At 42.1% G+C, this 20,050-nt stretch overlaps 1 protein-coding gene across 4 annotated transcripts; it reads right to left on the bottom strand.

Annotated features, from left to right (window-relative positions):
• Positions 1-3,847: 3,847 nt before the first annotated feature.
• On the bottom strand, positions 3,848-18,606 carry LOC132822839 (gastrula zinc finger protein XlCGF7.1-like). Of its 4 annotated transcripts, none has more exons than XM_060836210.1 (3): positions 18,506-18,606; positions 14,404-14,510; positions 3,848-4,824 (listed from the first exon to the last, which is right to left on the bottom strand). In XM_060836210.1, exon 3 carries the CDS (start codon positions 4,769-4,771, stop codon positions 3,953-3,955), a length of 819 nt encoding a protein of 272 aa, XP_060692193.1. In that variant the 5' UTR covers positions 4,772-4,824; positions 14,404-14,510; positions 18,506-18,606; the 3' UTR covers positions 3,848-3,952. The 4 variants fall into 4 exon arrangements, with proteins under 4 accessions (XP_060692193.1, XP_060692194.1, XP_060692195.1 ...); XM_060836211.1 differs by having other exon boundaries at positions 18,442-18,515; XM_060836212.1 differs by lacking the exon at positions 18,506-18,606 and adding an exon at positions 18,386-18,462.
• Positions 18,607-20,050: the final 1,444 nt, after the last annotated feature.

Genomic DNA, 20,050 nt, shown 5'->3' with positions numbered 1-20,050 from the left:
ATTCGTTGTAACTCTGCTGCCCATGCTACAGAGTTATCTGCTGCTAAATACCATTTCTACACTACTATTACTAATTGATGCTTTTGAGTGACTCCAATTTCTCCTGTTTCTTAGTTCTATCCAGATTCCAAATAATAAATCTAAGCTCCTCCCTTACTAATGCACTGATCCATCCCTTTGCATCAACACAATTTCACCTCTCTTTCTTTCTTGTCTGTCCTTAAATGTCAAGTTTCCTTGAATATTTAGTTCCCAGTCTTATTTCTCTACTATTAATCAGATCATACTCCTCTATTCCTGTCTTCAGGTCATCGACCTTGTGAATGCTGCATGCTTTCAGGTTAAGTGCCCTTAATTTTGACCTTTTGACATAATTCTTTCAAAGCATATTTAATGCTCCACTTTGTTTCACCTGATTTTGAGTCTCCCTCTCACCTTTTTGACTTCCTGTTACGAACTTCACTTTCAGTTTGGCTTACCCCACAGGTTCCCATCTCTTTGACAGGTAGTTTAGATGGTGACAAGGATTTGTTTGTCAAGAGGGGGAATGCTGATATAGATTTGAAAAACAGCAGGACAGTACCTGACTTAAGTAGTGAGATGCTGGAAAAGCACAGCAGGTCAGGCAGCATCCAAGGAACAGTAGAAGTGACGTTTCAGGCATACGTCCTTCACACATTCCTGATGAAGGGCTTATGCCCAAAATGTCGACTTTCCTGCTCCTCGGATGCTGCCTGACCTGCTGTGCTTTTCCAGTACCACACCCTTGACTCTGATCTCCAGCATCTGCAGTCCTCATGTTCTCCTAGTCAATTTCAACTTTACTGCGAAGCCTTTTCCAAGGATGCCTACCTTGAAGAAGTTCTCTTCCTCTCTCGACAGTACCTGACTTAACAACATCTGTGAAGATGGGGATGTTGGATGATCAGCAGTTAAATGGGAATAGAATGTAGAACATTACAGCACAGTACAGGCCCTTCGGCCCTCGATGTTGTGCCAACCTATGAAATCAATCTGAAGCCGATCTAATCTACACTATTCCATTCTCATCCATATGCCTACCCAATGACCATTTAAATGCTCTAAAGTTGGCAAGTCTACTACTGTTGCAGACAGTCTGTCCCTCACCCCTACTACTCTCTGAGTAAAGAAACTACCTCTGACATTTATCCTGTATCTATCACCCCTCAATTTAAAGCTATGTCCCCTCATGCTAGCCATCGCCATGTGAGGAAAAAGGCTCTCACCATCCAACCTATCTAACCATCTGATTATCTTTTATATCTCAATTAAGTCACCTCCCAACCATCTTCTAACAAAAGCGGCCTCAAGATCTTCCCCCCATACCAGGCAACATCCTGGTAAATCTCCTTTGAACATTTCCCAAAGCTTCCACATCCTTCCTATAAGGCGATGACCAGAACTATACGCAACTGTATTCCAAGTACGGCTGCACCAGTTTTGTACAGCTGCAGCATGACCTCATGGTTCAGAAACTTAGTCCCACTACCACTAACAAAAAAAAACTAATGCCTTGTTAACAACCCTGTCAACCTGGGTGGCAACTTTCAAGAATCTATGCAGCTAGACACAGATCTCCCTGCTCATCTACACTACCAAGCATCTTATTATTAGCCCAGTACTCTGCATTCCTGTTACTCCTTCCAAAGTGCTTCACTTCACACTTTTCTGCACTGGAATCCATTGGCCACCTTTTAGCCCAGCTCTGCAGCTTATCTACGTCCCTCTGCAACCTACAACATCCTTCAGCACTATCCACAACTCCATCGACCTTAGTATCATTTGCAAATTTATTAACTCATCTTTCTATGCCCTCATCTAGGTAATTTATAAATATGACAAGCAGTAGTGGCCACAAAACAGATCCTTGTGGTACCTCAGTAGTAACTGAACTCCAGGATGAATATTTCCCATCAACCACCACCCTGCCTTCTCTCAGCTAGTCAATTTCTAATCCAAACCGCTAAATCACCCTCAATCCCATGCCTCCATATTTTCTGCAATAGCCTACCATGGGGAACTGTATCAAATGCCTTACTGAAATCCATACACATCCCATTAGCTGACTTTACTGTCAGCCACCTGTTTGGTTACTTTCTCAAATAACTCGATAAGGTTTGTGAGGCACGACCCTACCTTTTACAAAACTGTGTTGCTATCCCTAATCAACTTATTCCTTTCTAGATGATTATAAATCCTATCTCTGATAACCACTTTACCCAAAACTGAAATAAGGCTCACTGTTCGATAATTACCAGCATCGTCTCTACTCCCCTTCTTGAACAAGGGAACAACATTTGCTATCCTATAGTCTCCTGGCACTATTCCTGTAGATAATGACGACAAATATCAAACCAAAGTCATAGGGTAATGGACGAGATGAACTCAGAGAGGAGTGATGGTAACTAAATGGGAAAGATGCTGGAGTCTATTATAAACGATGAGATTACGGCACATCTGGATAGTAGTAACAGGATAGGACAGAGTCAGCATGGATTTATGAAGGGGAAATCATGCTTGACTAATCTTCTGGAGTTTTTTGAGGATGTAACTCTGAAGATGGACGAGGGAGATCCAGTAGATGTAGTGTACCTGGACTTTCAGAAAGCTTTTGATAAAGTTCCACATAGGAGGTTAGTGAGTAAACTTAGGGCGCATGGTATTGGGGGCAAAGTACTAGATTGGATTGAAAATTGTTTGGCTGATAGGAAACAAAGGGTAGTGATAAACGTCTCCATTTCGGAATGGCAGGCAGTGACCAGTGGGGTACCGCAGGGATCCGTGCTGTGACCGCAGCTTTTTACAATATATGTTAATGATATAGAAGATGGTATCAGCAATAACATTAGCAAATTTGCTGATGATACAAAGCTGGGTGGCAGGGTGAAATGTGATGAGGATGCTAGGAGATTACAGGGTGAATGGACAAGTTAGGTGAGTGGGCAGATGCAATTTAATGTGGATAAATGTATGGTTATCCACTTTGGTGGCAAGAACAGGAAGGCAGATTACTACCTCAATGGAATTAATTTAGGTAAAGGGGCAGTACAGAGAGATCAGGGTGTTCTTGTACACCAGTCAATGAAGGCAAGCATGCAGGTACAGCAGGTAGTGAAGAAGGCTAATAGCATGCTGGCCTTCATAACAAGAGGAATTGAGTATAAAAGCAAAGGGGTGCTTCTGCAGCTGTACAGGGCCCTGGTGAGACCACACCTGGAGTACTGTGTGCACTTCTGGTCTCCAAATTTGAGGAAAGACATTCTGGCTATTGAGGGAGTGCAGTGTAGGTTCACGAGGTCAATTCCTGGAATGGAGGGATTACCTTACACTGAAAGACTGAAGCGACTGGGCTTGTATACCCTTGAGTTTAGAAGACTGAGAGGGGATCTGATTGAGACATATAAGATTACGAAAGGATTGGACATTCCGGCAGCAGGAAACATGTTTCCGCTGACGGGTGAGTGCCGAACCAGAGTTCACAGCTTAAAAATACGGGGTAGACCATTTAGGACAGAGATGAGGAGAAACTTCTTCACCCAGAGAGTGGTGGCTGTGTGGAATGCTCTGCCCCAGAGGACAGTGGAGGCCCAGTCTCTGGATTCATTTAAGAAAGAATTGGATAGAGCTCTCAAAGATAGTGGAATCAAGGGTTATGGAGATAAGGCAGGAAGCGGATATTGATTAGGAATGATCAGCCATGATCATATTGAATGGCGGTGCAGGCTCGAAGGGCTGAATGGCCTACTCCTGCACCTATTGTCTATTGTCTAAATTGCATCAGAAAATAAAAAACATAAGTGGAGTGTTTAACACAAAGTTGATTTATTTGACTTTTATCTACAACATAAAACTGAGTAAGAATGTATTAACATCAGCAGAAATAAACCTCAATGAACATGGGTCATTCCTGGATGTGATTAACAGCACAATCTTATGAATTCACCGGCACGTCAGCACGGCAGCTGAGTAAATCTCTTTGACATTCAGAGCAGGTTAATGGTGGTGGGTGTTTATGTTGATGTGTCAGGAGAGTAGCTAACAAAGTGAATACCTTTCCACACTCAGGGCATGTAAACGGTCCCTCTCCAATGTGAACTCGTTGGTCTGTCAGGAAGTTGGATGAGTGAATGAATTCCTTTCCACACTTGGAACAAATAAATAGTCTTTCCCTGGCATGAACTCGCTGGTGACTCAGCAAGCTGGAGAACTCGGTGAATTCCTTCCCACACTCAAGACAGTTCAATTGTTTCACCCTAGTATGAACTCGTTGGTGTGTCAGCAGTCTGGATGACTGAGAGAATCCCTTCCCACACTTGGTGCAAGTGAATGGCATCTCCCCAGTGTGGCTGCGTTCATGTCTATTCAGATTAGATGAATTCCTGAACACTAACCCACAGTGAGAGCACCTGAACGGTTTCTCAGCAGTGTGAACACGTTGATGGCACTTTAAACTTCTGAAAGTTTTAAAGCACTTTTCACATTCTTGGCATTTAAAAGGTCTTTCATCAGCATGAGCTCGCTGGTGTTGCAGCAGGTTAGAAGAATCAGAAAATTCTTCACCACACTCAGAGCAAATGAATGGTCTCTCTTCAGTGTGAGTGCGGTGGTGAGTTACCAGCTGAGATGGGTACCTAAATCGCTTTCCACAGACATCACAGTCCCATGGTTTCTCCTCACTATGGACTGCACTTTTCACTTCCATATTCAAAATCTGATGATATTCAGGTCCTGGTGAATTGAGCGACTCCATAATCTTGATGTGATGTTTGTTTCCAATTTCCCTATTGGAAGTCCTCTAGTAGCCTGTGAAATCAATTTAAGAAAACAAAAAAAAGTGAGCAAGCATGCACAAAACACAAAACAATTTGCAAAATTGAGCTGAATGAACCCTGTAATTTACAGGGTGGCATACTGAACTTGTCCCTAATCTTAAAAACCTCTGCTGACCAAGTGCTTATTGTACTAAGTTCTGTTCACTGACCGATATAGGCTCCAGGTTAGAAAGTTTAAAACTCTCATCCTTCCTTGCCTTCATGTCTGATCATCTCCAGCTCTGTAATTACCTCCAACCTCTTAACACTCAAAAATATTTGCTGCCTGCTCATCTAGTTCCCACAGCAGATTTTAAATATTCCTACCATTTAGCTGTCAAAATCACAAGCTCTGGAATTTGCACACAAAGTGTCTTTCACCTCATCTTTCCCTATAAACCTGTTTAATCAAGCTTTTGCTTACCTACACTGCTATCTACTTATATGGCTCTATGTCAAATCTTAATAAGGCTGTAAAACATTGGAGCAGAAGTAGAGCACTCAGCCTGGAGTCTGTTCCACCAAAGAACAAAGAAAATATACAGCCAATGAACAGGCCCTTCAGCCCTCCAAGCCTGAGCCGATCCAAATCCACTGTCTAAACCTATTGTCCGATTCCTAAGCATTTGTATCCCTCACAAGAACATAAGAACTAGGAGCAGGAGTAGACCATCTGGACTTTTCAGCCTTCTCGGTCATTCAATAAAGTCATGGCTGATCTTTTCATGCCCTCAGCTCAACTTATCCACCCTCTCACCTCCCTTAGTTCCTTTATTGTTCAAAAATTTGATCTTAGCTTTGGAAGCATTTACTGATAAAGCCTCAACTACTTCACTCGGCAAGGAATTCCATAGATTTACAACCCTCTGGTGAAGAAGTTCCTTCTCCATTCAGTCCTAAATCTGCTCCCCCTAATTTTGAGCCTAAGCCCTCTTGTCCTAGTTTCACCAACCAGTGGAAACATCCTATTTTTAATCACATGTATTCCCTTCATAATTTTATGTTTCTTTAAGAGCCCCTCATTCTTCTAAATTACAAGGAATATAATCCCAATCTATTCAGTTCTCTCCTCATAGGTCAACACTCTCAACTCTGGAATCAACCTAGTGAACCTCCGCTGAACCTCCTCTACTGCCAGTATATCCTTTCTCAAGTAAGGAGACCAAAACAGCACACAGTACTCCAGGTGTGGCCTCACCAGCACCCAGCTGCAACACAATCTCCATGCTTTTAAACTCAATCCCTTGAGCAATGAAGGACAAAATGCCATGTCCCTTCTTAATTACATGTTGCATCTGCAGATCAACCTTCTGTGATTCATGCACAAGGACATCCAGGTCCTCTACACAGCAGCCATGTTGCAACTTTTTACCATTCAAGTAATAGTCCTTTTTACTGTTATTCCGACCAAACTGGATGACTTTACATTTATTAACATTGTATTCCATCCGTCAGACCTTTGCCCACTCACTTAAAACTATATATGTTCCTTTATATGATCAATGAGATCATGTTTGATCTGCTAATCCTCAATGCCACTTATCTGCCTTTTCATAACCCTCAACTGTGAAATACAAATGCATTACATGAAAGGTGTGATGAACACAAATTATTGTTGTTCATTTGGACATATAATCGTGCTGTCACACCACCATTGAAAAGAAAATCTTGTAAGTCTGTGGACAAGTTGAATAGAAAGCAGTTGTTCCTTTTCTTGAAGGGTCAATAACAAAGGGGCATAATTTTAATGTGAAAGGCAAGAGATTTAGAGGGGCTTTGAGAAAAATCTTTTTCATCAAATGCACTACATGGGAGGATTGTTGAGGTAGGAAACCTCACACTCTTTAAAAGAAGTGTGGATAGGTAAGTGGAACTAGCACAGTAGTGTTGGTACAAGCTTGATGAGCTGGAAAGTCTCTTCTGTACTATACAATTCTATAATTACAAAATAGAAGGAGGTTACTTCACTCATCGTGCCAACGCCAGCTCTGTACAAGAGCTAATTTTCTCATTCTATTACCATATTAGTTCGGTTTTGTTTTCTCTTTCGATGTTTCGTCAATTCCCTTCTGAAAGTCTTTGTTACATCAGTTCAAGCTTGAGTGCAGGTGAAGTTGCTGTGTTTAACGTCGAGTTTGGAACCAAGTCAGGCCCAGCAATTCCCAATGTAAAATTGTCAAAGTGAGATAGATTCTAAGGTACGTTGGGTTTATAAACACTGTCTACTTAATGTAAAAGAACATTGCTTTTAGAACATTATTTCTACAGTTGTTGAAGCTATGTTGTCTTTGATTTTTCAAAATTGGTTCATTTTCATAGTTCTATCATCTGGAAAGTAGCAAATATAACCTCTTATTCAAGAAGGGAGGGTTGCAGTAAACGTGAACCTATAGGCCAGTTAGCTTGCTCTGTGTTGGAATCGATGGTTGAGGTAGTAATAACTGTGATTTTGAGAGATGTAAATCATGCCTAATTAATTTATTGGATTTCTTCGTAGGAACACCCCAGACTGAACTCACTTAAATCAAAATATACCCAAATACATCTCACACAGCCCCAAACTAAACTGTATTTTCTCAAAAAATACCCAAAGTATACAAAAATAAACCTAAATACACCAAATTAACCAAAATATAGCAAACTATACTAATCAAAATAAACCAAATTATACCAAAATTAACCCAATAAACTCCAAATTAACCAAGCCATACCAAAATTAATCAAAATATACCAAGATTAATGAAGATATAGCAAAATAAACCAACATGTAATTATGGTTTCCTTCCTATCAGAAGGTTGTGAAACCTGAAAGGGTTCAAAATAGATTTTCAAGGATGTTGCCAGGATTAGAGGATTTGAGCTAATGGGAGACGCTGAATAGGCTGGGACTGTTTTCCCTGGAGCATCGGACGCTGAGGGATGAATCTTATAGAGGTTTATAAAATCATGAAGGGTATGGAGAGGATAAATAGACAACGTCTTTTCTCTGGGGTGGGGGTGTCCAATACAAGAGGAGCATAGGTTTAGGATGAAAGAGGAAAGATATAGAAAGCATCTAAAGGGCAACTTTTTCACGCAGAGGTGCACGTATGAAATGAGCTGCCAGAGGAAGTGGTGGAGGCTGGTACAATTGCAGCATTTAAAAAGTGGATGGGTATATGAACAGGAAGGGTTGAGAGAGACATGGGCCAAGTGCTGGCAAATAGGGCAGATTAGGTTAGAATACCTGGACCAGCATGGACGAGTTGGACCGAAGGGTCTGTTTTTTGTTGTACATCTCTATGACTCTAATAGCTTGCTCTGTAAATAAACAGGAGCCCGTTGACATTCTCTATTTGGACTTACAGGAGGTATTAGATAAAGTGACACATGAAAGGTTAACCTGCAAAGAAGGAGGCTTTAGTATGGGGTTGGGGGTAACATTTTAGCATGGGTATAAGATTAGCTGACTGGCAGTAAATGGAGTGTGGACATTAATAGTTGTTTTATATATTGGTGCAATTTGATGTGTGGGGTCCAGCAAGGGCTTGTACTGGCCCTCAAACCTTTATAATTTATGTCAATGGTGTGGATGAGGACAATGAAGGTAAAGTGGCTAAGTTTACAGATCTCACAAAGCTAGCAAACAAGTGTGCTTTCAGGATGCAGTACAATTATAAGTAGATTTAGTGACTTGGCAAAAATCTGACCGATTGAATATAATGTAGGAAAATGTGAAGTTCACTGTGTTGAGAAGGATGCAAAGGTGCATATATTTCAAATAAAGAATAACTGCAGGATTTGTAGATACAGAGTGATCTAGAAAATTTTAAGAAAATTTTAAGCACAAAAGATTAGTAGATAGATATAGAAGTGATTAAAAGGGTTAATGGAATGTTGATGTTTATTATAAGAGGAATTGAACACAAATGTAAGGAGTTAATGCTTCAATTATACAGCCATTAGTGAGACCACATAGAATCATACAGAATTCCCCTGCTTTAGGAAGGATGTTGTGAAACTTGAAAGGGTTCAGAAAAGATATAAAAGGATGTTGCCAGGATTGGAGAGTTTGAGCTATAGGGAGAGGCTGAATAGGCTGCAGCTGTTTTCCTTGGAGTGTCAAAAGTTGAGGGGCGACTTTATACAAGTTTATAAAGTCACGAGGGACATAGATATCCCTGGATAGCAGAATCCAAAACTAGAGGGTGTAGCTTTAAGGTGTGAGGGCAAAGATTTAAAGGGGACCTAAGGGGTAATGTTTTCATGCAGAGGTTGGTGCATTTATGGAATGAGCTGCAGAGAAAGTGGTGGGGGCTGGTACAGTTACAACACTTAAAAAGCTTCTGGATGGGTATATGAATAGGAGCCGTTTGGAGGGATATTGGCCAAATGTGACTAGATCAGTTTAGGATATCTGGTTGGTGCGAACAGGTCGAACAGAAGGGTCTGTTTCCATGCTGTACAGATTGAAGTCCTGTCGGCAGTAATGGTCTCCTTACTTAAGGAAGGATGTACATGGAGATGTTGCATGGAGGTTTGCTTAATTTGCTTGAATGAATAGAATGTCTGATGAGGAAAAATATATGGGGTGGCATTGTGGCTCAGTGATTAGCACTGATGTCTCACTGCACCAGGAACCTGAGTTCAATTCCACCCTTGGGAGATTGTCGGTGTGGAGTTTGCCCAGTGTCTGCGTAGGTTTCCTTTAGGAGCTCTGATTTCTTCTCATAGTTCAAAGATGTGCAGATTAGGTGGATTGGCCATGCTAAATTGCCCATAGTATCCAGGGATGTGCAGATTAGGTGGATTAGCCATGAGAAATGTAGTTTACAGGAATAGGGCAGATCTGGATGCTCTTCAGAAGGTCACTGTTAACTTGATGAGTGGAGTTACACAAAGATTGGTGGAGTAGCAGATAGTGAAGGGGACTGTCAGAGAATATAAGGCCTTCGCATATTGCCAATCCCTAGTTGTCTGTCCTCCTTGAACTACCATAGTCTACATGGTGAAAGTGCCCTCACAAACTGCTAGGTAAGGAGTCATAGACTTATAGGTATGTACAGCATGGAAACAGACCCTTCAGTGCAACTCATCCAAGCCGGCTCAGGTATCCTAACCTAATCTAGTTCCATTTGCCAGCACTCGGCCCACATCTCTCTAAACCCTTCCTACTCATATACCCATCCATGTTTTAAACGCTGCAATTCTACTAGCCTCCACCACTTCCTCTGGCAGCTCATTCCATACATGCATCACCCTCTGTGTGAAAACTTTGCCCTTTAGGTCTCTTTTCCCTCTCATCATAAACCTACGCTCCTCTAGTATTGGACACCCCCAGCCCAGGGAAAAGACTTTGCCTATTTATCCTATCCATGCCCCTCAATTTTATAAACCTCTATAAAGTCATCCCTCAGCCTCCGACACTCCAGGGAAAACAGCCCCAGCCTATTCAGCCTCTCCCTTTAGCTCAAATCCTCCAAACCTGGCAACATCCTTGTAAATCTTTTCTGAACACTTTCAGGTTTCACAACATTCTTCACATTAAGTAGACAGTGTTTATAAACCCAATGTACCTTAGAATCTATCTCACGTTGACAATTTTACATTGGGAATTGCTGGGCCTGACTTGGTTCCAAACTCGACGTTAAACACAGGAACTTCACTTCCACTCAAGCTTGAACTGATATAACAAAGACTTTCAAAACGGAATTGAAGAAACCTCTAAAGAGAAAATAAAACTGAACTAATATGGCAACAGAATGAGACAATTAGCTCTTGCACAGAGCTGGCGTTGGCACGATGAGTGAATTCTATTTTATAATTATAGAATTATACAGTACGGAAGAGACCTTACAGCTCATCAAGCCTGTACCAACACTACTGTGCTAGTTCCACTTGCCTATCCACGCATCTTTTAAAGATTGTGAGGTCTCCCACCTCAACAACCCTCCCATGTAGTGCATTAGATGAAAAAATTTTTCTCAAAGCCCCACTAAACCTCTTGCCTTTCACATTAAAATTATGCCCCTTTGTTACTGACACTTCAAGAAAAGGAACAACTGCTTTCTATTCAACTTGTCCACATTCCTCATAAACATATATATATCTATCAGGTCTCACCTTCAACCTTCTCTGCTCCAAAGAAAATAACCCAAGCTAATCCAGCCTCTCTTCATAGCTGAAACGTTCCACCCTAGTGAATTTCTTTCGCAACCCCCAAGTGCAATCATATCTTTCCTATACAGTGGTGATCAAAACTTCTCATAGTACTCAAGCTTACAAACTTCTGCACAACTCCAGTGATTTCACTCACTCAAATGAGAGGAACCAATCTCTGTAACCTTGAACACCCAGATGCAAAGAGGCTTTTAATTGGCCTGTTTGTTATTTTTTTACAAGATGTATCCAGAAGTGCTCTTACATACAACTGAACATTTTATTCCCCATCACCAAATCACCTGCATGTTTTTTTCCATCTATTAACCACCACCAGCAGTAAGTCACCCATGTTTCCAATTGAATTATTCACGTTGCAAAGTCTGTTAAAGGCAGTGCAAACCATCAAAGTTGAGGGAGAGATAGGGAAAGGGAGAGGAAGCTAAACCAAACGGAGCGCGGAGGTGAAACCGAGAATCCATGTATACGGACTTAGATCCACAGTAAAGTAGTTATTTCAACCCTAGAACAATGGAATCTCTGACAGATAAAGAAGCACTAAATGCACACCACTGCAACAACCTCATTGCTTTCAAAGTGAAAATCTCCCATTGGACCCAGCAATTAAAAATATATCGGAGACACTGATATCAGAGTCAAAGTAAAATCTCACATTTCAGCAAATACTCGGAATACAAGGGAACATTCTGGTACAGCTGTCGATACGTGATTACATCATACCATACAAACACAGTGCATTTGGGTCTCTGCAAACCAATAATAACCACACATTATGAAGGATTTGAAGGTCCTTGAGAAGCTGCAGAAGAAATTTACCAGGTTCAGAAAAGAATGAGGATCTTTGCAAGCTGGTGTTGAAGAAAAGGGTTGCTATTAACGGAGTAAAAGAGACTAAAGGCACTTCTCGGCGATGTGCATAAATTTTGGAAGACATCCACATGGTAGATAAAGAAAATCTGTTCACAATGGCTGACCATTAAAGGAGGAACAGGAGGGACATAGAACATTATAGTGCAGTACAGGCCCTTCGGCCCTTGGTGTTGCGCTGACCTGTCATACCAATCTGAAGCCCATCTAACCTACACTATTCCATGTACATCCACATGCCTGTCCAATGACAACTTAAATGTACTTAAAGTTGGTGATTCTACTACCGTTGCAGACAAAGCATTCCATACCCTTACTACTCTGAGTAAAGAAACTACCTCTGACACCTGTCCTATATCTATCACCCCTCAATTTAAAGCTATGCCCCCTTGTGCTCGCCATCACCATACTTGGAAAAAGATTCTCCCTGTCCACCCTATCTAACCCTCTGATTATCTTATATGTCTCTATTAAGTCACCTCTCAACCTTCTTCTAACGAAAAAAGCCTCAAGTCCCTCAGCCTTTCCTCGTAAGACCTTTCCTCCAAACCAGGCAACATCCTAGTAAATCTCCTCTGCATCCTTTCCAAAGCTTCCACATCCTTCTTATAATGCGGTGACCAGAACTGTACACAATACTCCAAGTGCGGCCGCACCAGAGTTTTGTGCAGCTGTAGCATGAACTCAAGGTTCCAGAACTCGATACCTCTATTAATAAAAGCTAAAACACTGTATGCCTTCTTAACAACCCTGTCAACCTAGGTGGCAACTTTCAAGGATGTGTGCACCTGGACACCGAGATCTCTTTCCTCATCTACACTACCAAGAATCTTACCATTAGTCTAGAACTTTGCATTCCAGTTACTCCGAACAAAGTGAATCACCTCACACTTGTCCGCATTAAACTCCATTTGCCACCTCTCAGCCCAGCTCTGCAGCTTATCTATGTCTCTCTGTAACCTACAACATCCTTTGTCACTATCCACAACTCCACCGACCTTAGTGTTGTCTGCAAATTTACTAATCCACCCTTCTACGCCCGCATCCAGGTCGTTTATAAAAATGACAAACAGCAGTGGACCCAACACCGACCCTTGCGGTACACCACTGGTAACTGGACTTCAGGATGAACATTTCCCATCAACCACCACCCTCTGTCTTCTTTCAGCAAGCCTCTTACTGATCCAAACTCCTATATCTCCCACAATCCCATTCCTCCGCATTTTGTACAATAGCCTACTGTGGGGAACCTTATCGAACGCCTTGCTGAAATCCATATACACCACATCAACTGGTTTACTCTCATCCACCTGTCTGGTCACCTTCTCAAAGAACTCAATAAAGGTTTATGAGGCATGACCTACCCTTCACAAAACCATGCAGACTATCCCTAATCAAATTACTCTGTTCTACATGATTATAAATCCTATCTCTTATAACCTTTTCCAACAACTGAAGTAAGGCTCACTGGTCTATAATTACCTGGGGTGTCTCTACTCCCCTTCTTGAACAGGGAAACCACACTTGCTATCCTCCAGTGTTCTGGCACTATTCCTGTAGACAATGACGATTTAAAGATCAATGCCAAAGACTCGGCAATCTCCTCCCTGGTTTCCCAGAGGATCCTAGGATAAATCCCATTCGCCCCAGGGGACTTATCTATTTTCACATTCTGCAGGATTCCTAATACCTCTTCCTTGTGAACCTCAACACACCTAGTCTAGTAGCCTGTATCTCAGCATTCTCCTTGACAACATTGTCGTTTGCTAGAGTGAATACTGTTGAAAAATATTCATTTAGTGCTTCCCCTATCTTCTCCGATTCCACACACAACTTCCCACTACTATCCTTGATTGGCCCTAATCTTACTCTTGTCATTCTTTTATTTCTTAAGTAACTATAGAAAGCCTTAGGGTTTACCCTGTTCTTATCCGCCAACAACTTCTCATGTCTCCTCCTGGCTCTTCTGAGCTCTCTTTTTAGGTCTTTCCTGGCTACCTTGTAACCCTCAAGCACCCTAACTGAGCCTTCACACCTCATCCTAACATAAGCCTTCTTCTTCCTCTTGACCAGAGATTCCACTTCTTTCGTAAACCATGGTTCCCACACTCTACAGCTTCCTCCCTGCCTGACAGGTATACTTATCTAGAACACACAGGAGCTTTTCCTTGAATAAGCTCTACATTTCTAATGGGCCCATCCCCTGCAGTTTCCTTCCCCATCCCATGCTTCTTAAATCTTGCCTAATCGCATTGTAATTGCCTTTCCCCCAGCTGTAACTCTTGCCCAATGGTATACACCTCTCCCTTTCTGTCACTAAAGTATGAGGATATGAGGAATAAATTATATGCAGGACACAACATTGGTGTGGTACTCAATGATTATGCTCAAAGATGGAGATCAATGAACACTCCCTCCAAGGTATTAGTTCCCTCCTTTGAGTTGTTGTCCACAATTCACCAGATGTGATCTCTCAAGAGTTTCAAACTTCAGGTGTTTCCATTCAAACCTGAAAATGATGCCCACAGATAGAAAAATCTTTTACCTTCCACATTCAGATAATATTCAGGCCTTGATGAATCGAGTGATTCTATCAGATTTTGTTATGATGTTCAGTTTGAGCTTCCTATCTGCAAATCCTCTTCTAATATCCTGTAAAATAAGTTTACAACATTCACCACAAACAATGCAAGACAGAAATTCAGGAGATACAAATATCTCTCATTGCTTGAATTTGCTATCTGTGAATGCTTTAAGCCTCTGTAAAGGGAGTTCCCAAAATCCGTTTCCAATGCAGGATAGAGATTTGCAAATTTCTCTCCTCCCTCACAATGACCATGCATGCTCTCAGATGCACATTGTCCCTTGTCGTTTTCAGCAGTCCCTCAATTGAGAATGGTGTCTTCTCAGATTTAAGAGTTTCCATGGTAGGTCTTCATGTACCTGAAGAGACCAGCAGATCTTTTCGAGACATGGAGAGGGTCATCCCAGGAGGTAACATGATCTGGACAGCTGAATTCACTTCCTTCTCTGTTGTTGGGTTTTGTCAATAATTTCTGGACCTCAAAGGTAAAACGATTGAAGGCAGAATGGTGGACATTTTCTACTTGGACTTAGCGAAACACTTTACGACTGTAGACTAATTAGTAAGGTTAAATCACATGGGATTCAGGGTGAACTATGGTGGCTCAGTGATTAGCACTGCTGCCTCACAGCACCAGGGTCCCAGGTTTGATTCCAGCCTCGAGTGACTGTCTGTGTGGAGGTTGTACATTCTCCCTGTGTCTGCATGGATTTCCTCCGGGTGCTCTGGTTTCCTCCCACAGTCCAAAGATATGTAGGTCGGGTGAACTGGCCATGCTAAATTGCCCATAGTGTTAGGTGCAGGAAATGGGTCTGGGTAGGTGACTCTCCAGAGGCCAGTGTGGACTTGTTGGGCCGAAGGGCCCGTTTCCACATTGTAGAGAATCTAATCTAATAAACTTACCAACTGGATACAAAATTGGCTTGACAGTAGGAGACACAGGGCGGGGTTGGTGGAGAGTTGCTTTTCGGACTGGAGGCCTGTGACTAGCGTATTCCATAAGGATCGGTTCTGGATCTGCTTTTGTCTGTCATTTATATTAATTATGACACCAACATTGGTGGTATAGTGGACAGTGAAGATGATTATCTATGTTACAAACAGATCTTGATCAGCTGGATTAATGGGCTGAAGAGTAGTAGATGGAGTTTAATTTGGATAAATGTGAACTACTACATGTTGTTAAAACAAACCAAGTAAAGATTTGTACAATTAATGGTAGGGCACTAGGTAGTGTTGTAGTACAGAGAGACCTAGGGGTTCATGTACATAATTATTATTGGAAATTTGTATCATGTAGACATGGTTAAGAAAGTGTTTAGCATGCCTGCCTTCACTGCACAGACTCTTGAGTTTAGGAATTGGGACATCATGTTGAGGTTAAACTAGTACTCTTCTGTACTAGTGTGTACAGTTCTGGTCACTGTGTTACAAGGAGGATATTACTAAATTGATGAGGGTTCAGGAAAGTTCCAGAAAAATTCCAGGATGCTACCAGGAAAGGAGGATTGGAGTTATAAAAACAGACTGGGCATTTTTCACTGAGGTTGAGGGGTGACCTTACAGTGGTTTATAAAATCATGAGGGGCATGAATAAGGTGAACAGCAAAGATCTTTTCCCAAAGTTGGGACAGTTCAGAACTAAAACGCATATTTTTTTAAGGTGAGAGAAGATAGATTTAAAGAGGACACAATCCACATTTTTACACACAGTAGTTCATGTGTGGAATGAACTACCAGAAGCAGTGTTAGATGCAGGTACAGTTGGAAATATTTAAAAGACATTTGGATAGATACATGAATAAGGAGAAATATGGGCCAGGAGCAGGCAGGTGGGACTAGTTTAGTTTGGGATTGTGTTTGGCACGGACTGGTTGGACGAAGGGTCTGTTTTCATGCTGTATGACTCCATGACGGTTACTTTCTCAGGAGCTATCAATTGCGAACCTTTGCCAGTTAATAGAGTCATGGAGATGTATAGCATGGAAACAGACCTTCCGGTCAAACTTATCCATGCCGGCCAGATATCCCAACCCAATCTAGTCCCACCTGCCAACACCTGGCCCATATCTCTCCAAACCCTTCCTATTCATATACCCATCCAGGTGCCTTTTAAATGTTGTAATTGTACTAGCCTCCACCACTTCCTCTGGCAGCTCATTCCATACACGTACCACTCTCTGCGTGAAAAAACTGCCCCTTAGGTTTCTTTTATATCTTTCCCCTCTCACCCTAGATCTATGCCCTCTAGGTTTGGACTCCTCCACCTCGGGAAAAGACTGTCTATTTATCCTGTCCATGCCCCTCATGATTTTGTAAACCTTGATAAGGTCACCTCTCAGCCTCCAACACTCCAGGGAAAACAGCCCTACCCTATTCAACCTCTCCCTATAGCTCAAATCCTCCAACCCTGGCAACGTCCTTGTAAATCTTTTCTGAGCACTTTCAAATTTCACAACATCCTTCCGAAAGGAAGACGACCAAGACTGCACGCAATATTCCAACAGAGGCCTAACTAATGTCTTGTACAGCCACAACATGACCTCCCAACTCCTGTACTCAATACCCTGACCAATAAAGAAAAGCACACCAAACACTTTCTTCATTATCCTATCTATCTGGTACTCAACTTTCAAGGAGGTACGAACCTGCACTCCAAGGCCTCTTTGTTCAGCAACACTCCCTAGGACCTTACAATTAAGTATACAAGTCCTGCTAAGATTTGCTTTCCCAAGATGCAGCACCTCGCATTTATCTAAATTAAACTCCATCTGCCACTTGTCAGCCCACTGACCTATTTGATCAAGATCCCGTTGTAATCTGAGATAATCTTCTTCGCTGTCCACTACACCTCCAATTTTGGTGTCATCTGCAAAGTTACTATATCTCTTATGCTCACATCCAAATCATTTATGTAAATGAAAAGTAGTGGACCCAGCACCAATCCTTGTGGCACTCCACTGGTCACAGGCCTCCAGTCTGAAAAACAACCCCCACCACCATCCTCTCTCTTCTCCCATTAAGCCAGTTCTGTATCTAAATGACTAGTTCTCCCTGTATTTCATGAGCTCTAACTTTGCTAAACATTATCCCATGGGGAACCTTGTTGATCGCCTTACTGAAGTCCATATAGATCACATCTACCGCTATGCCCTCATCAATCCTCCCTGTTACTTCCTCAAAAAATTCAATCAAGTTTGTGAGACATGATTTTCCATGCACAAAGCCATGTTGACTATCCTCCCTGGGCCTGATGCCACTCTGACCATACTTTAACAGACTGACTAAGTTCAACTATAACAATAACCTAGCAATGGCTTGGTCACTCTACATTGGGAGCAAGAGTCTGCCCAAGGCATAATTTCCAAGTCATTTACAGTATGGAAACAGACCCTTCAGTCCAACTCCTGTATTCCTCTAAATCCTTCCTATTCAGATACCCATCCTGTAGCCTTTTAAACATGGTAACTTTACCCAACTCTACCACCTTCTCTGGCAACTCATTCCACACAAGCACCAACCTTTGTGTGAAAAAGTTCTCTCTCATTGAGGCCACAATGAAAAATGAAGCAGTCACAGCATCGCTGTGAATGTTAGTCTTCGCAGCACAGATCCTGTGCCATATCAGCCTCTGCCAAACTTCTTAATTTAATCCCAGCAATTTATCGGGATCGTCGCTACAATATTCATGGTCTCGGTCCTACGTATTTGGAAGACACTGAGGAGTGGGAAACAATTAACACAACAAAAACAGAAATTACTGGGAAAATTGAGCAGTTCTGGCAGCATCTGTGCAGAGAAAGCAGAGTTAACATTTCGAGTCCAGTAATCCTGGCAGATCTGCTGAGTTTTGGCAGTAATTTCTGTTTTTGTTTCTGATTTCCAGCATCTGCAGTTCTTTGCTTCCTTCCCCCTCAAACATGCTCCAGTTAAAAACACCCACCGCACATGCGCTCTACAGCTCCCCGTCCCCACTCAAGATGGTGATCGCAAGCCGACCTCTAAAAACTGGAAGCGAAGTCAAACTGTAACATCAGAACTTCATGTTGAATTTGTCACATACTCAATGTGTTTACAAGCGTCTTTGAGCAGCTGTTGAGTCCAATACTTCCATCATCCCGTCGAATTCTAATCCATCTGAAGCTGAGAAAGAAACGACTCCACACCAACCAGACTAACTCCGCGCATGCTCTTCTCCGTCTGGGTTTGACGCCTGCGCACTGCTGTTCTGTTCAGGAGGTCGGGATAGCCCTCAACGTGGAGAATCTTGGGTAATGTAACCGCCATTAAACATAAAATCATTATAAAACAAACGAACAAATGTTGAAGAAACTCAGTAGCTCTAACACCATCACGGACAGAAAAAACAGAATTAACTTTTCGACGCTGATATGACTTCTTCAGAGGTTCTGAAGAAGAGTCATATTGGACTCGAAGCGTTTCTCATAGAGTTATTGAGGTTTAAAAGCACAGGAAATGCTCTTAAAACAAAAAAAAGGAATTTACAATACAGCGGTAGACCATTCAACCCATCGTGTCTGTTTCAGCTCCCAAAAGAACTGCCCAGCTAGTCTCACTCTCCAACCCTATTTCTGTAGCTCCAACTTCATTGCTTTCAATTTATATATCCAGCTTTCTTTTGAACCCTCCTATAGAATCCATTTCCATCACTCTCCCAGACAGCACTTTCCAAATCCTAACAACTGTCTGAGTTAAGATGTTTCTCCTCATTTCACTCCTAGCTTGCTTGCTGACAGTCTTGAAATTGTAACCACTAGTTACTGTCATACCATAGAGTCATAGAGATGTACAGCATGGAAACAGACCCTTCGGTCCAACACAACCATGCCGACCAGATATCCCAACCCAATCTAGTCCCACCTACCAGCACCCGGCCCATATCCCTCCAAACCCTTCCTATTCATATATCCATCCAAATGCCTCTTAAATATTGCAATTGTATCAGCCTCCACCACTTCCTCTGGCAGCTCATTCCATACACGTACCACTCTCTGTGTAAAAAAGTTGCCCCTAGGTCTCTTTTATATCTTTCCCATCTTACTCTAAACCTATGCCCTCTAGTTCTGGACTCCCTGACCCCAGGGAAAAGACTTTGCCTGTTTACCCTATCCATGCCCCTCATAATTTTGTAAACATTTATAAGGTCACCCCTCAGCCTCCGACGCTTCAGGGAAAACAGCTCTAGCCTGTTCAGCATCTCCCTACAGCTCAAATCCTCCAACACTGGCAACGTCTTTGTAAATCTTTTCTGAACCCTTTCAAGTTTCACAACATCTTTCTGATAGGAAGGAGACCAGAATTGCACACAATATTCCAACAGTGGCCTAACCAATGTCCTGTACAGCTGCAACATGACCTCGCAACTCCTGTACTCAATACTCTGATCAATAAAGGAAAGCATACAATACGCCCTCTTCACTACCCTATCTACCTGCCATTCCACTTTGAAGGAGCTATGAGCCTGCACTCCAAGGTCTCTTTGTTCAGCAACACTCCCTAGGACCTTACCATTAAGTGTACAAGTCCTGCTAAGATTTACTTTCCCAAAATGCAGCACCTCGCATTTATCTGAATTAAACTCCATCTG

This window comes from Hemiscyllium ocellatum, chromosome 15 (genome assembly GCF_020745735.1).
Source record: "Hemiscyllium ocellatum isolate sHemOce1 chromosome 15, sHemOce1.pat.X.cur, whole genome shotgun sequence".
NCBI lineage: Eukaryota > Metazoa > Chordata > Chondrichthyes > Orectolobiformes > Hemiscylliidae > Hemiscyllium > Hemiscyllium ocellatum.
The sequence above is the reverse complement of the archived record's forward strand: the minus strand, read 5'-3'. Positions and strand labels throughout refer to the sequence as shown.

What these genes read in the sequence shown, in the direction of transcription:
- LOC132822839 (XM_060836210.1), bottom strand. Translation starts at nt 4,771, where the DNA reads ATGGAGTCGCTCAATTCACCAGGACCTGAATATCATCAGATTTTGAAT.